This window comes from Lepidochelys kempii, chromosome 28, assembly GCF_965140285.1.
Source record: "Lepidochelys kempii isolate rLepKem1 chromosome 28, rLepKem1.hap1, whole genome shotgun sequence".
In the NCBI taxonomy this organism is placed as follows: domain Eukaryota; kingdom Metazoa; phylum Chordata; order Testudines; family Cheloniidae; genus Lepidochelys; species Lepidochelys kempii.
In genome coordinates, this window is record NC_136407.1 from 5,982,712 (window position 1) to 6,002,566 (window position 19,855).

At 49.5% G+C, this 19,855-nt stretch overlaps 2 protein-coding genes across 7 annotated transcripts in view; one reads left to right on the plus strand and one right to left on the minus strand.

Moving 5' to 3' along the window:
* Positions 1–359, minus strand: part of LOC140904200 (uncharacterized) — a 35,995-nt gene extending 35,636 nt beyond the window's left edge. For both annotated transcript variants that reach the window (XM_073326573.2, XM_073326572.2), the window contains exon 1: positions 141–359. The gene's annotated coding sequence lies outside the window, so the exon portion shown is untranslated. The remainder of the gene's footprint in view (positions 1–140) is intronic.
* LOC140904213 (uncharacterized) overlaps positions 1–18,971 on the plus strand; it is an 83,746-nt gene extending 64,775 nt beyond the window's left edge. The window contains exons 1-5 of one of the 5 annotated variants that reach the window (XM_073326613.2): positions 404–564; positions 4,713–4,801; positions 5,477–5,603; positions 14,862–14,975; positions 15,339–18,971. In XM_073326613.2, the coding sequence (XP_073182714.1) occupies positions 4,721–4,801; positions 5,477–5,603; positions 14,862–14,975; positions 15,339–17,056 (2,040 nt within the window). In that variant the 5' untranslated portion in view covers positions 404–564; positions 4,713–4,720 and the 3' untranslated portion in view covers positions 17,057–18,971. Of the gene's footprint in view, positions 1–403; positions 565–4,712; positions 4,802–5,476; positions 5,604–6,566; positions 6,667–9,921; positions 13,701–13,893; positions 14,433–14,861; positions 14,976–15,338 lie in introns of those variants that run through there. The other 4 variants (XM_078850920.1, XM_073326614.2, XM_073326615.2 and 1 more) reach the window with 4 other exon arrangements.
* The last annotated feature ends 884 nt before the right edge of the window (positions 18,972–19,855 follow it).

The window sequence follows — 19,855 nt, forward strand, 5'->3', positions numbered from 1 at the left end:
GTCCCAGGGGAGGGGGCTGCGGTAAATCCGGGGGGGATCTCAGCCCCCCCGTCTCTCCCCCCTCCCCGGCCACGTCCGGGCTGCGCCATTTTCCCCTCCCCCCTTCCCTCAGGTCCCCCCCCCCGGGCTCGCTCCGTTACCTGGAGGCTGCAGCGCCGCCGCCGCCCCGCTCTGCGCATGCCCAGCGCCGGCAGCCACACAACCCGCCAACGGCCCCGCACGAGCCCAGCAGAGCCGCCGCGCGCCTTCGCAGCCGGGCTCCCCCTACGTCACTTCCGCTGCCGGGAGAGTCAGGAAGTCCCTCTGCCCCGCGGGGCCGCTCCTGCGCTGTCTGGCCCGTCCGCCGGTCTGCGCATGCCCAGAGCCTGAGGGGGACCCCCCCCTCTAACGTCACTTCCGTTGCTGCCCCCGCGTGAGGCGGGAGCCCGGGCTGAGCAGCCGCGGCTCCCCCCTGGGGTCTGTGCTGGGGGGGGGGGCACGTCATTGACCCCCCCCGTGCCCGGCCGGGGGGGGGGCTTTCTGCAGCCGGGACCCGCCCCCCGGGCTCTGCCCGCCCCCGCCCCGGTGAGTGGGAGACCCCGCGGCGGGGGGGGGGCAGGAAAGTGACTCTCTGCCCCCGGCACGGCTGGGATTGGGGGGGGCAGAGACTGGGGCCCGGCGGGCGGGGTCCCTTGGGGGGTGTTGGGGGGAGAAGCCGGAGTTGCGGGGGTGGGGGTTGAACTGTCTCTGTGCAGCCAGGAAATTCCCGGGGGGGAAGTGGGGGGCGGCGGGGGAGTTAATTGGATCCCTCCCCCCCCCCGGGCACAAATGCCCCCCAGTTTTCCCCTTTTCCCTCTCGGTAGCTCCCACCTGGTTGTAAACTCCCCCCCACCCCCCATTGATCCGCTCTCTGGTCTCCCCTGATCCCCCCCCCCGTCTCTCCCTCCTCCTCACATGTCCATTGAAACTCCCCTCCCGTGGGGGGGGCGGGATTTCCCTCCCCCCCCCCCGTTTTATCCGCAGCGATTTGTCCCGGTGTCGGTGGGAAGTTGGAGCCCGGAGCCATCCCCCAACCTGGCTGCCCCGGCGTGGGGGTGGGAGGAGACGCCGGGTCTCTGCCGGGGCGGGGAAGGGAGGGGACGTGTCCCCCATGGGGCTGCCCCCGATCCCGGCTTCCCAGTCCCACTTGATGCCCCCAACTGCCGCACCGTTGCCCCCAGCCCCCACCTGCCCCCACCTGCCCATCCCCCACTACTGCCCCCTCCCCCAGGGAGCCCTCCAGCTCCCCCCCCCGCCGCCCCCTCCAGTCAGCCCCTCAGAGGGCTCCCTGCTGCCCAGGTGAACGGGGGCCGGGGGGGGGGGGACCATCACTTTATCTTTATTTATTGGACAGTCACTAAAAATCCAGCCAACCAGTCCCCCTTTCCCACTCCTCCTATAATACATAAAAATCCCCTCCGATCTTGGCGTTTTTCTCTCATGTTATCCATTGCAAAGTTTGTGACACACCTTCTCTGCAACCCTCAAAGATTGATGTAAAATAACCTAAACATTTGCCTCGCTTTCTCTCTGCTTGTCTATTTCTAAGTGAATATGCCCTGAGATTTTTCCCTCTCTCTCTAATTATAAGATACTAAAAAAAAAAAAAATCGGATTTACACCTTTTCTCAGACTCTTGAATATGGATATAAAATGTTTGCCAATGTTGCCCATTTCCGCTCCATTCATTTATCAAATAGTGATGTGAAATACACTCAGATTTTACCTGCTGTCAACGACTGCTATGAAATCCCTCTCATTTTCCACTTTCCTCTCTATAATTTGCATAAATGGATCCAAAATCCCTCAGATTTCCACCCTTTCTCTTTCATTTCTGAACACTGATCTCAATTCTCAGGATTTCCCTCTTTCTACATCATTATGAAATGTCAATTAAAAATCCTTTTGTTTCTGGGGCAGTTCCCCATATTTCTAAATCCCAGCAACAACTTCTTCCTTGGAGGGAACCTGTTGCCCTGAGTCCTTCTCCATCCTGGAGGTTGCAGGGGGTTAAATTTCCCAGTGATCATCTTTCCCCTCTCCTTTGAGAATCATTTCTTCCCCCCCTTTATCTCTCTTAAAATGTTTGCCGATGAAAGAGACCAGCCACATACTTAATACACATCAAAGCCAGAGGCCTCCCCCTGACTGGGGATCAGTGGCCCCCACCTGGTAACAGGAGAGTTGGCTGGACCCTTTTCTTTTCTCCAGCTGGCACGGGATGAGGAGGTCCCTCTGAGTGCAGCGTGGGTCCAGAAGTATCCCAAACCCCATGACAAAGGGTCTCCGTGAGGGGTTGATTCCTGCAGTGCAAAGATGTAGCCACCTCTGGGGTGGATTTATGGTGGCCATTACTTGCTAGTGAAATTTCTTACCTATTTTGACCCTCCAGGCCTTCCATTCTCCTGTTCAAGGGGCATCCCCCAAGCTCCCTCTGCCTGTGTGACTGGCCAGCAGGGGGTGGTGATAACTTTCTATCCACTTACCAGACACTTTGAGGGAACACTGTTGCTGGGGGGGGCAGGTGTCTGTGTGGGGAGATTGCAGCGGGAGCTGAAGGGGCATTGTGGTAGGGGGAGGCCTCTGGGTGGCTGGGCAGGGGGGACCCTAGTCAGGTTGGTGGGTTCTGGAGGATTTGGGGTTTCGGGGGGTAGTTCTGATGTGCCCAGCCCTAAGGCTATGGGTCCTGGAGGTGGGTATCGCCGGGGGCCTGGTGGCTGCAGACCAGTGGGGGTGGGCGTCTCTTGGGGAGGCGGGGCAGGGAGTTAGAGGGTGCCTGGTGCTGCGCCAGAGGCGCTGTCTGGACCGCCCCTGCTGGCTCCTGGGATCGTTGCCATGCCCAGTGCATGGGGGGGGGGGATCCCCGGAACTACGTCAGGGGATGCCAGGCAAGCAGAGTGAGGGGTTCCACTGTAAAGCATCAGGGGGTCCCACTGGGGGGAGGAGGGGGCCCCAGGCAAATGGCATGGCAGATCCTACTGGAGGGCAGGTGGCGGTCCTAGGCAGGTAGTGGGAGAATCCCAGGAAGGCAGTGAGGGACTGAGTTCCCAGTGAGGAGTCCCCTTTGGGGGGCTCCCTGGCTGCTGGGGGATCTTGGTGGGGGGAACTCTTTGGGATTCCCAACCTGGCAGTCATGGTCTGGTGGGGATTCCCTGGCTGGTGGGGCTCTGAGGGGTATCTGGGGTCCCTGGCTGGGGTATCTGGGGGCTGCGCCCCAGGGAATATCTGGTGGGACCCTGGCTGGAGGGTGTCTGGGGCCCCTGGCTGTGGGCTCTGGGGACTGCTACTAACCATGCTCCTTCTCTCTGATGAACTTGTGCCAGAATCCTGGCTCCAAGCACTGCCAGGCATCCCACAGCCACGCCCAGTCACCGTGATAACTTTCTTTCCACTTATCAAACAGTGTGTGTGAAATAACAGATTTTGCTTTTCTCCTCTTTCGAAAACTGCAGGAACTTTTGGTTCTGTTGGGAAAATTCATCTCCCCCTTTCCCCCCGACCTAGGACAAGATTTTTTGGGGGGAGGGAGGTGAGAGGAGGGTTAGCATTGCCACACAATGATCTCTTCCACAGCATTTTGGACTCATTCTTTATGAAATCTGGTTTCATTGAGACCGTTGTTACTCCAGAGTCCCACTGCATGGAAAAACAAGGAGGGACTCCAGAAGAACAGTGGGGCAAATGAGATTAGCAATTCTCCCTGTGAGGAGAGGCTCTCATTAGCTGCTCTCCCTAGGGAGCTAAGGGAGGGAAGGCTGCTCAAAGGCTCTGTCCCTCTCCGCTCAGGATATTGGGGTTCAGCTTCCTGGGTCAGACGCTGCAGCTTCCATTATGATCTGGGAGACCAGGCTGAGCAGCTGCTGCTCCCCCACCAGGGGTTCTGTGCTGGGAAGTGACCTTAATTAAAGCTTCTTCTCTGCCGAGCCCAGGTGATGACTTTCTCCAGCTGGTACTAGCCCCCTAGGGCAGCCCTGAGCCCAGTTAATACTAAATTCTGAGCCAGAGACTCCAGGTAACTGAAAGAAATGAAGGGAAAATGCTGGGGTCTGGCCTTAAAATGACTCTACACAAATAGACCACCCCCCTCCCCCATTTCTCATCCCATTAGCAATTGCAGGGGCAAATACAGCCATGGGGAGCAAACAACCCGGGAATGGGACTTTCCGACCAAATGGGCAGGGAGATGGGGACAGGGAAGAGGAGATAGGAGAAAGAGACTGAAAGGGGTCGTGGGAGAGAAGAGTTTCAAGAGCATTTTCCAGATCTCTAATCTGCCCAGACAGATGTATTACTTCACCATGGGTAGAATCACTTCCCTGTGGAAAAGATGAGGATCAGACAGAGGAAAACCCAGTTCCTGACCCCATATCCCTCCTGCTGGGGTGTGGCTGCCCTGGGGTCAGTGTCTGAGGGAATCCCCCACAGTGAATCCTTTAGTTCTGCTTTTTTCTAGCATTGTGTTCAGAGACTTTGTTACGGGGTGGGGGGAGGGAGAAGGGAGGTTAAAAATGTCTCTGTGGGCTTAGCCTGGCAGGAGGAGCCAGGTCTACACTGTAACAAAGAGAACAAACTTTTTCTCAGCATGGCAGACTCAAGGGTGTCTGTCTGCAGGGAAAGAGCCTGGGAGAATCGTGCTGTGAAATGAACTAAAGCCCGTTCCTAAACCTCCACAACTGCCCTTCTCGCCCTGCCAGGCTGCAGAATGACGTCCATGTTTCGCTCCAGTTCATCCTGTCCTCCCATGGGACAAGGGAGAGAAATGGTGGCCGAGGAGCCAGTTCAGGTAGGGATTATCGGGGGGTTGCTGGTGGGTTCCTGCAGGAGGAGAGGGACAGCAAATACACCGGAGAGGGAAAGGTTTGCACCATCTGGTTTGGAGGTTGGAGCGGGGCAGGAAATGCACAGGGTGGAGAAAGGGAGGAGGCCAGGGGGTGGCAAACCTGCTGGGAGTTGTTTAATAAGTGGCCTAGATTCTAGGAACAGACCCATGAGGTTCAGAGGTGGAAATGCCCTAATTTGTTGAACAGAAAATAACCCACCTAGATGGGGCTGGGAAAACTGACCAGACTCCTAGTGCTGAAGCCTGATCTGACTAACCAGCGGCTGCTGTGAGATATGAAGGGGCACCCACTAGTCAGACTTAGGGGAGATTCCCATCTCGCATATCCAGCTCCTCACAAGGAGGAGGGTGTTGGGCTTCTGACCAGGGAGCTCTCCCTGGACTCTGCTAGGGGCTCCATCTCCTGTATCAGTCTGTGGCTAGTAGGTGTGTGATGGATCTGCTGGGAGAGATGGATCTGCTGGTCTTCATTCTCTCACCCTGGGGTTTCCAGGATGCTCTGTGCATGGTGGGGGTGGGACTCTGTTGACTGCGATCCACCCAGAGCTTCCATTTGATTGTCTCCTCTCCCTGTGAGTGGGGCAGCAGGTACTGAGTGTTGGACTCTTGCTCTTTCAGGGGCCAGTGACCTTCGAGGAGGTGGTTGTGTATTTCACCAGGGAAGAGTGGGCCCTGCTGGACCCCACTCAGAGAGTCCTCTACAGAGACGTCATGCAGGAGACCTATGAGAATGTGACCTCGCTGGGTAAGGATTCCTGTGCCCTCGGTTCTTGGAAGGGGAAAAGAAGAGTTAAGGTTTACATCAACCCCACAATGCCATCTCTACTCTGTCCTGTTCCAGCATCACCCCAGTGACACACACACGACCAGAGACCCTCCCCTGCTGCAGAACACTTTGGGAACAGAGCACAGAAACAGTACCGCATAGTGTCAAATATCTCCTGTTTGCCCAAGTAAAACTGAGGGTTAGGTCCAGCATAACGAACAGAAGCTTCCTACTCGTGGCCTTCTCTCAAACCCTGAGTCTACTCCAACCAAACGGGAATGTGCTTGGGGTGTAAGAAGCAGGCTGCTGGAGTCAGAGCTGCTGGCCCAGGGTTATTTATCACACAGACACTCAGTGTGTCCTTGCATGCTGGCTGGGGGTATCCAGAGAAGGAAGCTCAGTGGCGGATTTAGCGTTAGTGGGGCCCTGTGCTCAGCAGGGCCGGGGGGGGAGGAGGAGCTGCCAGTGGGTGCTCCAGCCCCAGAGCACCAGTTAGTCGGTGCCTATGGCCCCCAGAATGCTGCTCCCCATCCCCTGGGGTCCCACCACTACCCGTACCCAAAGACCGTTCAGTCCTCACAAGTGCTCCCAAGGTGGGGTGAGCGGCTCCTGGAGCCCCACTCCCTAGTTCCACCAATTCTGCACTCTCCTCACCGCTGGTCTCATGACGATTCAGGCCCCAATGCTGGGCTGGACCCAAGCCTCCCAGGGACTGGAAACTCACAAATACCTTCTGCCTGGGAGAGGCACAGACCTCCTCCAAGGCACTGCAGACACGTACTCCTCCTCCAATTCCACTCCTCTCACGGAAATCTCACACTCTTCGAGGTCCCGGCCAGCAGCCCCAAGACCTGCACCTCTCTCCAACTGGGGGCCTGAGCCCCACCCTGCTCCCCACTTCCTCGAAGGAAAGCCAAGTGCTGGGTGAGCATCTAACACTGCAAACATTCCTCACATCCTGTCTCAGACCGGGCAGCCGGATCATCACATTCAGGTGAAGGCAGAAACAGAGGCAAGGAGACAGAGCTTCCACCTCCACCAGGTGAGAATGCAGCCATCTGGGAGGAACCTGCTATATGCCCAGAGGCCTTTATTCCTCCAGCCTGCGAGGAAAGATGGCATGTCAGGAAGTTGCCTCTTCAATCCCACACACAAAAGGCCCTTCTTAGCAAAGGCAAAATCCTGAAGAGAAAAAGTAATGTTAAACAGGACTTAAGAGAGAGACCTTAAGAACTTGGTGAAGAATTCATCACCTGACCAGGGACTTGAACCCTGGACCCTCAAATTGAAGTCTGATGCACTACCAACCGAGCTAGCCAGGCTCACAAAGAAAGAGAGCAAGTTGATGCAGAGGAGAAACTAGTCAAGAAAAAGAGAGCTGGAAACAGTAGGGGAAACCCGCTGCTCTCTCTCTCACACTCTTCCCAGCCACAGCCTGGCCTGGTATTAGTGCTGGTTAAGAAGAGGGGAAAGTATCTGCATCTACCAGGTGTCCAGTAAGGCTCTCCTCCTTCTGCCACTGGCCTGTTCCTGGCATAACCCCAACCCCCGCATGACAGAGAGTGGTGACATCGGCAGAGAAAGCACCTTGGCATCAGTCTGGGAAAGCTTGAGGGTCTAGGCCAGTCACCTTTTGGAGTCTTGTGGCTTGGTCTCCTCTGCCCTGGGAGTGTGGCCTATGAAGTCTGGCTCTTCCAGCCGCCCTCCTTGGCGTGAGTTGCCAAAGGAGGAAGGGAGGCAGGAATGGGGCGAAAGAGGAAAGTCACGCTGAGGAAGGCAGGATAGAAGCTAAGTGCCTCTGTGCAGCTAAGTAGGGTTAGTCGAGCGCCACCATTCGTTCTGCCAAAGCCGGGGGAGGTGGAGTTGGCCGCTGCGAGGTAGAATCCTGTGACTGTCTCTTGGCAGCCCAGAGATGGCTACTTGCAGCCCAGGAAAAGAAGCGGGGTTCTGGGTGGAAGGAAATAAGCAATGGTGACTCCGAGTGGGCTCCTTTCTGGCCAAGATGGTGTGCTGTGGTGGCTTGGGCATAGCCGCCAACTTCTTCTGGCGCTGGTGGGTGCTCAACCCCCCTCTGCCCCCGGCCCCACCGTGACTCCATCCCTGCCCCGCCCCCATTCCAACCCCTTCCCCAAAGTCCCTGCCCCGACTCCGTCTCCAAATCCCTGGCCCTGCCTCCTCCCCTGAGTGAACAATGTTCCCGTTTTTCCCCCCTGTAACGAGGCTGGTTCGGGCGGGACCCATCCGAGAGGGGCCAATTCAGGACAAATTGCTTCAAGCAGGGCAGTCACAGCCCCAGGCTGGGGTTTCTGGGCACACCAAGGCAAACCCAACCAGCCAGACAGAGAGGACTTTGGTTTTACCCCACTGGCTAACCACAAGTCACACAAGCAATTCCCTTAGACACTCCAGTTTCCCAGTATCCCCACCAGTACCCCTCATTATGGGGACGAATGGTTATGAAAATCAATACCCCAGTAAAAGAAAAAAGGTTCCCTCGATCCCAAAGGACCAAGCCCCAGACCCAGGACAATCTACAAATCAGATCTTACCCACAAATCCCACTGTTGCCCATCCTTTAGAATCTAAAATCTAAAGGGTTATTCATAAAAGGAAAAAGATAGAGATGAGAGCTAGAACTGGTTATGTGGAATCAATGACATCCAGTGATGGCCAAGTTCTTGGTTCAGGCTTGTAGCAGTGATAGAATAAACTGCAGATTCAAATCAAGTCTCTGGAGAACATCCCCAGCTGGGATGGGTCTTTCAGTCCTTGGTTCAAAGCTTCAGTGTAGCAAAGTCCCTCCACAGGTCAGAAGCAGGATTGAAGACCAGATGGGGGAGCTGCAGCAGCTCTTTATAGTCTCTTGCTGTGTGGTCTGTCTTTCTTTGTCCCAAAGACAAGCTGTCCATCACATGGCCTGGAAAACCCTCAGAGTTCTGTCCATAGGCATGTCCCTGCATACCTTGCTGAGTTGCAAGGCGTGTCTTCCTTCTCTCAATGGGTCAGGTGTATCGCTGATGGCCCTTAATGGGCCATCAAGTAGGCTAGGCAGAGCTGACACCAACTTGTCTGGAGTGTTTCCCAGAAGCCCAGCACGAGTTTGAACTACAGACAGTATAGAGCCATTATTCATAACTTCAACTACAAAAATGATACACACACATAGACCGCATAATCATAATCAGCAAACCATAACCTTGTCTTAGACACCTCATTTGACCCCCTCTATATAAGATTTGATGCTACTACAGGACCTTGGTTGCAACAATGATCTATATGCTCCCAGTTCAAGTCAATAACATGACACCCCCAACACAAAATTGATGCAGGAAGGGATGACACAAACAGCACTGACTGCATCCCAAGAGCTTGCCATCCTTGGTTCTGTCTTACTACAGCAAGTATTGGTGTATAACAGAAATGGTTTATCAAAGTCATGTTCAATAATATGATTGAATCTCTTTACAAACTCAAGGTAAAACTTGGTTAGAACAATAGTGGATTGGATCTGCTCTTGCAGCATGGTTCCTGTATGTCTCATGTGATCTTGCCATGAGAACATACCTACTTTAACCATACAAGTTTTGGCAAATGTTTGAAACCCAATTAAGATCAAGTCAATGTAGATATTAATGTTGTCCATATTATAGAAATCTTGGCATTTAGCTGTGAAAGCAATATGGTAAGGTGCCTCAGTTTCTCCTTTCATACAGCACATCAAGTTTGGAATGTCTTTTCCTCTCTGAAAAGTTCCAAGACTTTTTACAGGCATTATCTGTGAAACATCCATATAACCAGGCCTTTTAACATAAAATGTGATCTTCTGCATCACTTTTAACATATTCAAGGGATTTTCCAAAAGATTAGGCACATTGTACATTTTTAGAGCTTTTGGTAATAGCAACACATCAGTTACAAGAAGTACCATTAGCAGTAACAACAAATTCATTGCAAGTGTCCATTTTCAATCATTTTTGTCATGCCACACCTTTCGCTGAATACCATTGGGGTTTGGGCCTTTTAGGGTTAGCCTGTGGCTTCCCTTTTCAAAATAAAGTCTCCTTTCCTCCTTGTCCTGAAGAATCAAACCCTGATTTCTCTTGCTTAACAGAATTCACTGGCTGCTAGGGTGGGCTCTCTTTGCTAACAGAATCATAGAATATCAGGGTTGGAAGGGACCTCAGGAGGTCATCTAGTCCAACCCCCTGCTCAAAGCAGGACTGATCCCCAATTAAATCATCCCAGCCAGGGCTTTGTCAAGCCTGACCTTAAAAACTTCTAAGGAAGGAGATTCCACCACCTCCCTAGGTAACGCATTCCAGTGTTTCACCACCCTCGTAGTGAAAAAGTTTTTCCTAATATCCAACCTAAATCTCCCCCACTGCAACTTGAGACCATTACTCCTTGTTCTGTCATCTGCTACCACTGAGGACAGTCTAGAGCCATCCTCTTTGGAACCCCCTTTCAGGTAGTTGAAAGCAGCTATCAAATCCCCCCTCATTCTTCTCTTCCGTAGACTAAACATCCCCAGTTCCCTCAGCCTCTCCTCATAAGTCATGTGTTCCAGTCCCCTCATCATTTTTGTTGCCTTCCGCTGGACTCTTTCCAATTTTTCCACATCCTTTTTGTAGTGTGGGGCCCAAAACTGGACACAGTACTCCAGATGAGGCCTCACCAGTGTCGAATAGAGGGGAACGATCACATCCCTCGATCTATTAGCAAGTCTTTCTTCTCCCAGTCAGTCAGGTAATTTGCATTCAGACAGACAGGAGCCTGTTCACCAGTTTTCAGATCCTTCACTGCTACCAATCCTAAGGCTGGACTCTGTCTTAAAGAGAAACCATCCATTTTCCCTAACAAGCTAGACACAAAGTTCTCTTTTCCTTCCCTTACCAACCTGCGCTGCCACATGGAATCAGAAGTTAACTCCACTGAGAGAATACAAGTCCTATCGAAAGTGTCTAGAGATGAGAGTATACCTGCCATCCCCTGCATTCTCGAGAGATTAACTTCACAGCTGATCTGCTCTGCAGACTCAGCTACCCAGTCTTCCCTCTGAACCTGAGACACACACTGTTCACTTACAGAATCTACCTGGAGACATTCCTCTCTCAACAACTGTGTCTCCTCAACAAGCTGGCCAAACACAGCCACTTGGTTATAGGACTGTTCAACTTTCTTAACAGCTTTCACTCCATCTGAGACCTTCTCAAAGCTATCCACACTGGATCTTTCAAAAGGAAAGTCAGTGTATCCATTCACAACAGAAAATTTCTGGCTGTTAGGAACTGAAACGTTCTTGATCACTTTCACGCCCTTCAGTTGCAGTAAACTGCTTGCAAAGACTGCCATAAGGATTCCTTTCCCTCGGGGCTTTTCTATGCAACAATTCACCCTTCACAGAAATTCTGCCCTTACCCTCTTGGCCGAGGGCTTGCTCTAAAGGAACACTTTCCTGAGCAACAACAGACTCTTTCTGGGTCTCACTTACATCCAGAATCACTTCTGGCCCATCAGGCGGATTCCTACACAATCCCCTTTCAGGCAAACTTATAGACTTCCGAGATGAAAAGTTAGAGGTATTCTCCTTCTCTTTGCCACACACAAGTTCAGGAATCTTTTCCTTCTTGCTGCAAGTTTCCACACAATCAGTAGGTAACACAATCAAATCACCTTTCTGCTCTCCTTGTGCCCTGGCTAGGATCTCACCCTGATCAGACAGAGTTGCTCCACCCTTTCCCAGCAACACACTAGCAACAGGCAAAATACAAGCACCAGAATTGTCTGGTCTCTGGGATTTTGCTAGGACACTAACTGGATGCAGTTACAGGGCCATTCTCCCGAGCAGACCCAAACTTAGGACCATTCCCTTCCTGGGCTTTAGTTGAATCCAGAACCAACTTTGAGACAACTGCACTATTCTCAACCATCACAGGCTGAAAGGAACCTTCTTTCTGCTCCACAGATAAAGAAGAGCTGGAGACACATTCTCCTTTACCAGACACACAGCTTGGGATCTCTTTCCCCTGGTCCCAGCACACAAGGCTGGTCACAGACAACTGCTTGGAGACCGGGGTAGCTCCCTCCATAGGCAAGTCAATACCCCTGACAGACACAGGCACATTTCCTTCACTGTCTCACTTCTCCACACAGGTAACAGGTAAGGTATAGGGACACTCATCTTCCATTCTCCTCGCTTTCCCAAACTGCTGACTAGACAAAGCCATCAGCTCATAAGGCTGCCTAGGCTCATCCAAATTTTCCTTACCAGGCACATTGCCACTCCCAACAGATAACCTGCTGCTCTTCTCACTATACTGAGCTACTTCCAGCAAATCACAATTACCCTTTTCAGGTTCACTTTTACAAGCTGTACTAGCCAACAATCCATCGCCCATAAAAAATCTACCCTTTCCTTCCTCAATTAGGGCTTCAACCTGACCATCCACTTTAATCTGTTCCTGAGAAACATTGTCCAGACCAATGAGTTCTTTCGGTGCTTGATCTAATTCCAGATTCACTTCTGAGACATTCGACAGACATTCAGAAACTTCATTCACAGACAAACAGCTCTTTTCCTCAGGCCAAACATTTGGAGAAACCCTGCCCAGTCAAATCATTGCCCATAATAGACACAGGTTTAAAATCAATCCTTTCCTGTGACTGGCTACTTGGACTGAACAAAGCTTTAATATTTTCCCCAATCAAAAGATCCTTAGGCAATAATTTCCTTACATGAGCTACAACTTCATGCTTAGTACCATTCCATTCAAGGTGGATTCTGGCTAAAGGCACACTTACAGTAAACTCACAGAGGACAACAACATTCACACTCTGATTTGGAAGTAATCTTCCTCTTTGACTAGATCTGCTTTAACAAGAGTGATGTTAAAAGCCATAATTTGCCCTAAATAGCTTTTACCATTGACTTCTACACTCTCTCTGAATTTTTCACCACCACTCCCATACAGAGCATTGGCACAATTTATGGGGCCACCCTCTACTGAACTCACAGTAACAGCATTTACGTAAAAGGTGGCAGAGTTGGGGTACGTTTGGTTACACCCAGACAATTGCTCAGAGTTATACAACACACCAACACTGTTATATCCTGGACTTTAAAGAGGATACAATTTCTGCTGTTCTTCCATTGCTTTTTGACTTGGAGCTGAAGTCTTGTCAGTTTCTTGTTGCATCTGGCGGACCCTCTCCTTAGCAGCCAGCCTTTCCTTCTGTCTTTCAGAAGCTTCTTTTTCCAGTTGGGCCAAGGCTTGCTTCTCATTCAAATTTCTGTCCGTTTTTGTTCATGTTCCAACTGCAGGCTGTCTCTCAGGGCAGCTTCTTTAGCATCAGGTAAGGACTGTGCTCCTTCCTCCTGATCACTGGCCATTAACAGATATCTCAGTTCTTGATTTGTAGCTTCTTTGTAAAGCTTATCCCCTTTTCTGAACACAAATCTTCAAGGGCTTTTTTGTCAAGGCCCTCATATGCTCTTTGCTCACCCATTGCAACTGGTCTTTAACCAACCAACCTCTCAATACCAAAATTCAAATTTGGATAGCGTGGGGTTCTGATCCAAAGCTTAACTGACCTGGTTCTGTGGATCCAAGCATGACTACGCCACTGTAACGATGCTGGTTGTGATGGGATCCAACTGCAAGTGCCAATTCAGGACAAATTGCTTAAAGCAGGGCAGTTAGAGCCCAGGACTGGGGTTTTTCCACCTCTAAGGCAAACCAAACCAGCCAGACTGAGAAGACTTTGGTTTTACCCCACTGGCTAACCACAAGTCACACAATCAATTCCCTTAGAGAACTCCCATTTCCCAGTATCATCACCAGTGCCACTCATTATGGGGACAGATGGTTATGAAAACCAATACCCAACAAATACTATGTACAAAATTGGTCATAATTTTGTAGAAGAGTGGACATAGGGGTACAGACTGACACAGTGTCTGTCTATTCCCAGCAGATATGTGGGTATTTCAATCCCTCATAAGCAGAGTGTTCGGCATCTTCAAGGACCTGGGGAGCTGGTCCTGGGAATTCACTGGTTTATTGGGACACTGGAATTGTGAGACACTTTATATTATTATTATTTTACTATTAATACCAATATGATAAAATTGCGATACATCGTGCTAGATATGCCATGTAAGGTGTCAGTGAAAATGCTATGATTTTCCAAGTATGGTGATTTTGTATCTATCTTCGTATCACCTTTGTATTGTGAGATATAGCTATGTAGGGTATATCTGTATTTCCAGACTTGTGCAGTGTTTCCGGATGACACATCCAGACATATTGGCATCAGCACTGCCTAGCCTGTTCGATGGCCCATCCAGGGTCATCAGCTGTACTATGAGCACATGGAAAGGACCAAGGGGATACACCTATTGAGTCCGCAAGACATGCAGGGGTATGCCTATGTAGTGAGAACTCCAAGGCTTTTCCATGCCATGTGCTGTGAAGCTTGTGATTGGGACAAAAGAAGTACAAGCCACATGGCAAAAGGACTATAAAGGGAAGCTGCATCTGGATTTTCTGGATTGAAGAGAAAATCCCTCTTCTTACCTCTGGAGCAACTTCTCTACAAACTGAAGCCTTGAACAAAAAGACTGAATGATGTGGATGTGTTCCAGATGGACTTTCAAGCCAGCAACTCACCAATACTGTGAAGAACCAGATACAGAGATTTCTGAACGTATCTGCTTTCCCATTTAACAACTTCTTTCTTTCTGTCTTTCTTTTACAATAAACCTTTAGTTTAAATGCTAAAGCACTGGCTGGAAGGATGGAATTTTGGGTAAGTTCCAAATCTATACTGACCTGGTAATGTGGCTGACCCTTTGGGGTCAGAAGAACATTTTGACTGTGTGCACAGAGGTTTTAAATAACCTCTCACTGTACTGGACCTAGGTGCTGATTGGGAGTCAGAGAACTGGAATGCAATAAACGGGGCTGTGTGATTTCTTTTTTCAGATTCTCAATAACCAGTGTGGGGGAATCACAAGCACAGTTTGTGACTGGTCAGTGAGTTTAACTTCATTGTTAACCACCAGTTTTCAGAGCATCTGCTCTCCCTTTTTCAGCCTGCCCTGACTTTAGTATTTTCAGTGAGGACTATCAGAGGCACACAAGGTCACACTAAGTACTATAGTTAAATTAATAGAATGTTTTTTATGACAGTCTTATGAAATCAACTGAACTCCTTTCTTTTCTTTCATCTGAGCAGGGTTTCCAGTTTCCAAACCTGATATGATCTCCCAGCTGGAACAAGGGGAAGAGTCATGGGTCTCAGAGCTCCAGGGTTCACAGGAAAGACAGATCCTGAGAGCTCCCTGCGTAGGTGAGGAAACATTTAAACCAAATCAGAATCTGTAAGTGCCTGAAGGAAACATCTGGGATGCCCTACAAAGCCCTTGGGAGGTCTCTCAGTTCATTATTGTCGCAAGCAGGGGTCATTTCCTCAGGGTAACTATAGCTCATGGCTTCCTGTAGATTCTAGCAGACACCAGGCCACAGCTTCCTCTATTTCCCCCTGTGAATTTGGATGTGATGTGAAGGCCCAATTCATCCCCTCCTCTCTCCTATTTGGGAGAAGAGTTTGGGGGGGTTCAGTTCCTGATTTTTACTTGACTTCTCTCCAGCACTTGTTTTGGTTTGGCCTTCCCCTTTCCATCCCTGTTTGAGGTTTCTGTCTCTATCACAGGAGGTGATGCGATGGCATGTGAGAAAGAGGAGCAGAATTCTCAGCAGGAAGATGCTGAGCAAGTGGATAAACACAGAGCACTATCACAAAGATTGGAAAGGAACGTGTCCAGGAGTCATGACCAGGAAAAATCCTGTGAGATTCAGCACAGACCAGAAAGAAAGCAGGGAAACCAGCCAGGGGAGGAAGTGGGTGAATGTATTTCCTGTCACGGAACTCAGAAGCACCTCAAGGAAACCACAACACAGCAGGAAATCCTCAAGGGAAAGAGAAAAAATACATGCACTGAGTGTGGAAAAAACTTATGTGACTACTCAGCCCTTCTAAAGCATGAGAGAATCCACACAGGGGAGAGGCCCTATGAATGCAGTGAGTGCGGGAAAACCTTCCATCGCAGCTCGCACCTTATTAGTCATGAGAGAATCCACACAGGGGAGAGGCCCTATGAGTGCAGTGAGTGCGGGAAAACCTTCACTAACAGCTCAGCCCTTTCTGAACATCAGAGAATCCACACAGGGGAGAGGCCCTATGAGTGCAGCGAGTGTGGGAAAAGCTTCACTCACAGATCAGCCCATTCTAGACATCAGAGAATCCACACTGGGGAGAGGCCGTATAAATGCCGTGAGTGTGGGAAAACCTTCACTAGCAGCTCAGCCCTTTCTGGACATCAGAGAATCCACACAGGGGAGAGGCCCTATGACTGCCGTGAGTGTGGAAAAAACTTCACTCACAGATCAGGCCTTTTTGAGCATCAGAGAATCCACACGGGGGAGAGGCCCTATGAATGCCGTGAGTGTGGGCAAACCTTCAATTGCAGCTCACACCTTGTTAGGCATCAGAGAATCCACACAGGGGAGAGGCCCTATGACTGCCGTGAGTGTGGAAAAAACTTCACTCACAGATCAGGCCTTTTTCACCATCAGAGAATCCACACAGAGGAGAGGCCCTATCAATGCCGTGAGTGTAGGAAAACCTTTAATCGCAGCTCGCACCTCATTAGGCATCAGAGAATCCACACTGGAGAGAGGCCCTACGGATGCAGTGAGTGTGGGGAAAACTTCACTAACAGCTCAGCCCTTTCTGAACATCAGAGAATCCACACTGGGGAGAGGCCCTACGGATGCAGCGAGTGTGGGAAAAACTTCACTCACAGGTCAGCCCTTTCTAGACATCAGAGAATCCACACAGGGGAGAGGCCCTACGAATGCAGCGAGTGTGGGAAAAACTTCACTCAGAGATCAGCCCTTTCTAGACATCAGAGAATCCACACGGGGGAGAGGCCCTATGACTGCAGTGAGTGTGGGAAAAACTTCACTCACAGATCAGGCCTTTTTGAGCATCAGAGAATCCACACGGGGGAGAGGCCCTATCAATGCCGTGAGTGTGGGAAAACCTTCAATTGCAGCTCACACCTTATTAGGCATCAGAGAATCCACACCGGAGAGAGGCCCTTTGAATGCAGTGAGTGTGGGAAAAGCTTCACTAACACCTCAGCCCTTTCTGAACATCAGAGAATCCACACAGGGGACAGGCCCTATGAATGCCGTGAGTGTGGGAAAAGCTTCACTCACAGATCAGGCCTTTTTCACCATCAGAGAATCCACACACGGGAGAGGCCCTATCAGTGCTGTGAGTGTGGGAAAACCTTCTCTTCCTACTCAGCACATATTATCCATCAGAGAATCTGCAGTGGGGATCAAGACCATAAAAACCTCTAGGGCTGTCAATACTTTACTTTTCCTGATTCCCACATTGTAACTTTTTTTAAAGCTGTTTGAACTGTTTGCAGCACCGTTATCCCTCAGCTTGTCCAGATGCGTGGCCCATTTTAGCCTTTTGCAGTTCACCCTCTTTGAGGTGGACCCATTTGTCCTATCAATTCCATTCTCCCATGAATAATTTGAGTGTGCCCTTCCTACCAGGGAGCATCACGTTTATGCCATTCCTCCTATTGCAATGTTATTGTTAGAGTTACCAGTGATGCAACTTGTATCATTGCCAGTTGTTCTCACGTTGCTCTGGGTTCTGCTGAAGAGCAGTTATATTGGGAACTTTTAAATTCTATTCAAATGAAGAGGAACAGGGGCAGGAAAAGAAGTGTCATTTCACCCTCTGTGACACTGGAAGGATATGGGGTGACTCAGATTCCCTCCTTCCCCATCTCTACAGAACTGTTACCTTTTGGCTGAGCCAGGCAGAGTTTATTTTCATCACATTCTATCCATCCGCTTCTGTAAGTGTCATGTGATGAAGTGTTCTCAGCTGTCTGTGCTTGGAGATGATGCTTTGACTTCTTTAATCCTATATCAGTCTCTGTGACTGGAGATGAAAGTGTCAAAGACCTGCAAGGGGACTTTAAATGGATCCTAAACACAGTGTGATCATTTGGAGTTTAAATCCCAGGTTCCATCAATTGGTAAAGCCACTTCTGGCAAGGGGGCTGTTTTGTCCCCCATTATGAGGGATGCTAGGTTACTAAAAATTTTGTAAATAGCATAACTGACTCTTGAGACAGTGCTGAGTGAAGCAGGTTTGAATGGATCAGGAGAATGTAATGGGAGAATCTCTTGTCCTGATTCTGAATAATCAGAGGTAACCTGCTTTGGAATTTCACTTGAAACTTTCATTTTCATGTATTCTATCTCTCTGTGATGTGGATTTCTATCTTTCCTGAAGGCTGTCTGGTCACCCAATTGGATATTAGTTCAGTTTGATAGGCTGTAGCTCAGATTTATTGGAGAATTTAAGACAAATGACCATTGGCTAAAGTAGCCATTTCTCAGTTCAACTTTGCTTTTTCCCTGTCCCTCCATGATGACATGGAGAAAGTTCAAGTGCAGTTTTGTCAACATTGGAGAACTCTCCATTTTACTGGACATGCGAAGAAAGAAACAGCCGTGATTTAAAATCTCCACTCAGAAATGGTGAACAACAGCAGAACCCCAACTAACAGAAGAAAGTGCATATGATCACAGTGTAGTTCAGTTGTTTAAGGCAATATTATCTCAGATGATCTGGTGAGAGAATTCCCTGGTAAGTGATTTGGAACTAGGCAAAATGCCCTTGTATTTGGTTCCCCAAGCATTTGTAACCCAGGCCCTACAGAAGATCTCCCCTAGCTAATCCTATGGTATGGGGAATGCTCTCCTTCATGATGCAGATGTTGAGGAAATAGTAGTGGGATTTTTGTTGAATTTATCCTTTGTAGGTGCCAAAAAGGTGTATAAAATGAAATCAGTGTGGGAAATCTAATAGCTGCAGAAAAATAGCTATTTTTGAATAGAAACTCTAGCTCTAGTAGCTAACAGAGATTCTGATCTAGCCCTGTGTCCTGTCCCTTTCCTGGAACTGTGCTACCAACTTTCATAAAGGATTCTACTTCAGAGAAGTGTAAATTTACCCTAAAAAGGGCAAGGATTTGGGGTTGAAAAAGTACACACTCAATTCTTGCTTTCCACCTCAGTAAAGGAAGCTATGATGACCAATGACCCAGAAACTTGTTTGCACAACTTCCCTTCCTAGTTCAATATCACTGATTACAGTTCCAAAGGATTCAGAGTAGCAGCCATGTTAGTTTGCATCCATAAAAATAAAAGGAGTATTTGTGGCACCTGAGAGACTGACAAATTTATTAGAGCATAAGCTTTCATGAGCTACAGCTCAATTCATCGGTATGCGTCCGATGAAGTGAGCTGTAGCTCACGAAAGCTTATGCTCTAATAAGTTTGTTAGTCTCTCAGGTGCCACAAGCTTCAAAGGATGCCATTGTTAGTTTGAGAACAATCACCCTTCACTGTTTGGATCCCAAGAGAGAGTGCTTCATAGGACAGTCCTTCCCTGTGGATGCCTGATTGGTTAACAAGGACTTTCAGGCTGTAGAAAGGATGGTAACCAATGAGGCAATGAATGTGTCAGGCTCCAATTTCAGACTTCTGGATCCACACATGTTGAGTCCTGGTACTATGGTTTCGTGTCTGATGTTACGGCTACACAATAAAGCTGATGTTGGCGCAGATACACCCATATAACTGTGCTGGTCTAGCACTGCTATTAGAGATGCTCTAAGCCAATGGGAGAGATCTCTCCCATCAGACTTCGTTAGTCCAGCCCCCGCAAGCGGCGGTGACTATGTTGGCACAAGAAACTCTCCTGCTGACGTAGCGCTATGTACACAGGGGATTAGGGCTGTGTAACTACACTGCTTAGCTGGGTGGATTTTTCACACCCCTGAGCAATATAGTTATACCGGTAAATGTCTTTAGTGTAGACTGGACATTTTTTCTTGTTTTATGCATTCTCCTCATTTCTCCACCTCCTCCTACTTTGAAAGAATAAAAAGTGTGAAAAGAGAGGTATTTTTCCTCATGATGCAAACATTCCTACATAGGACACCCCTTCCACCAACATACATTGCAGAAGATCCTGAGATATATGAACTCACAGAAGTGGTTGGGACCTACATTGGGACAAGCCACAATTTGAGCCAAGGTTCAGTTGTTGGAAGTGGGGATTAAAAG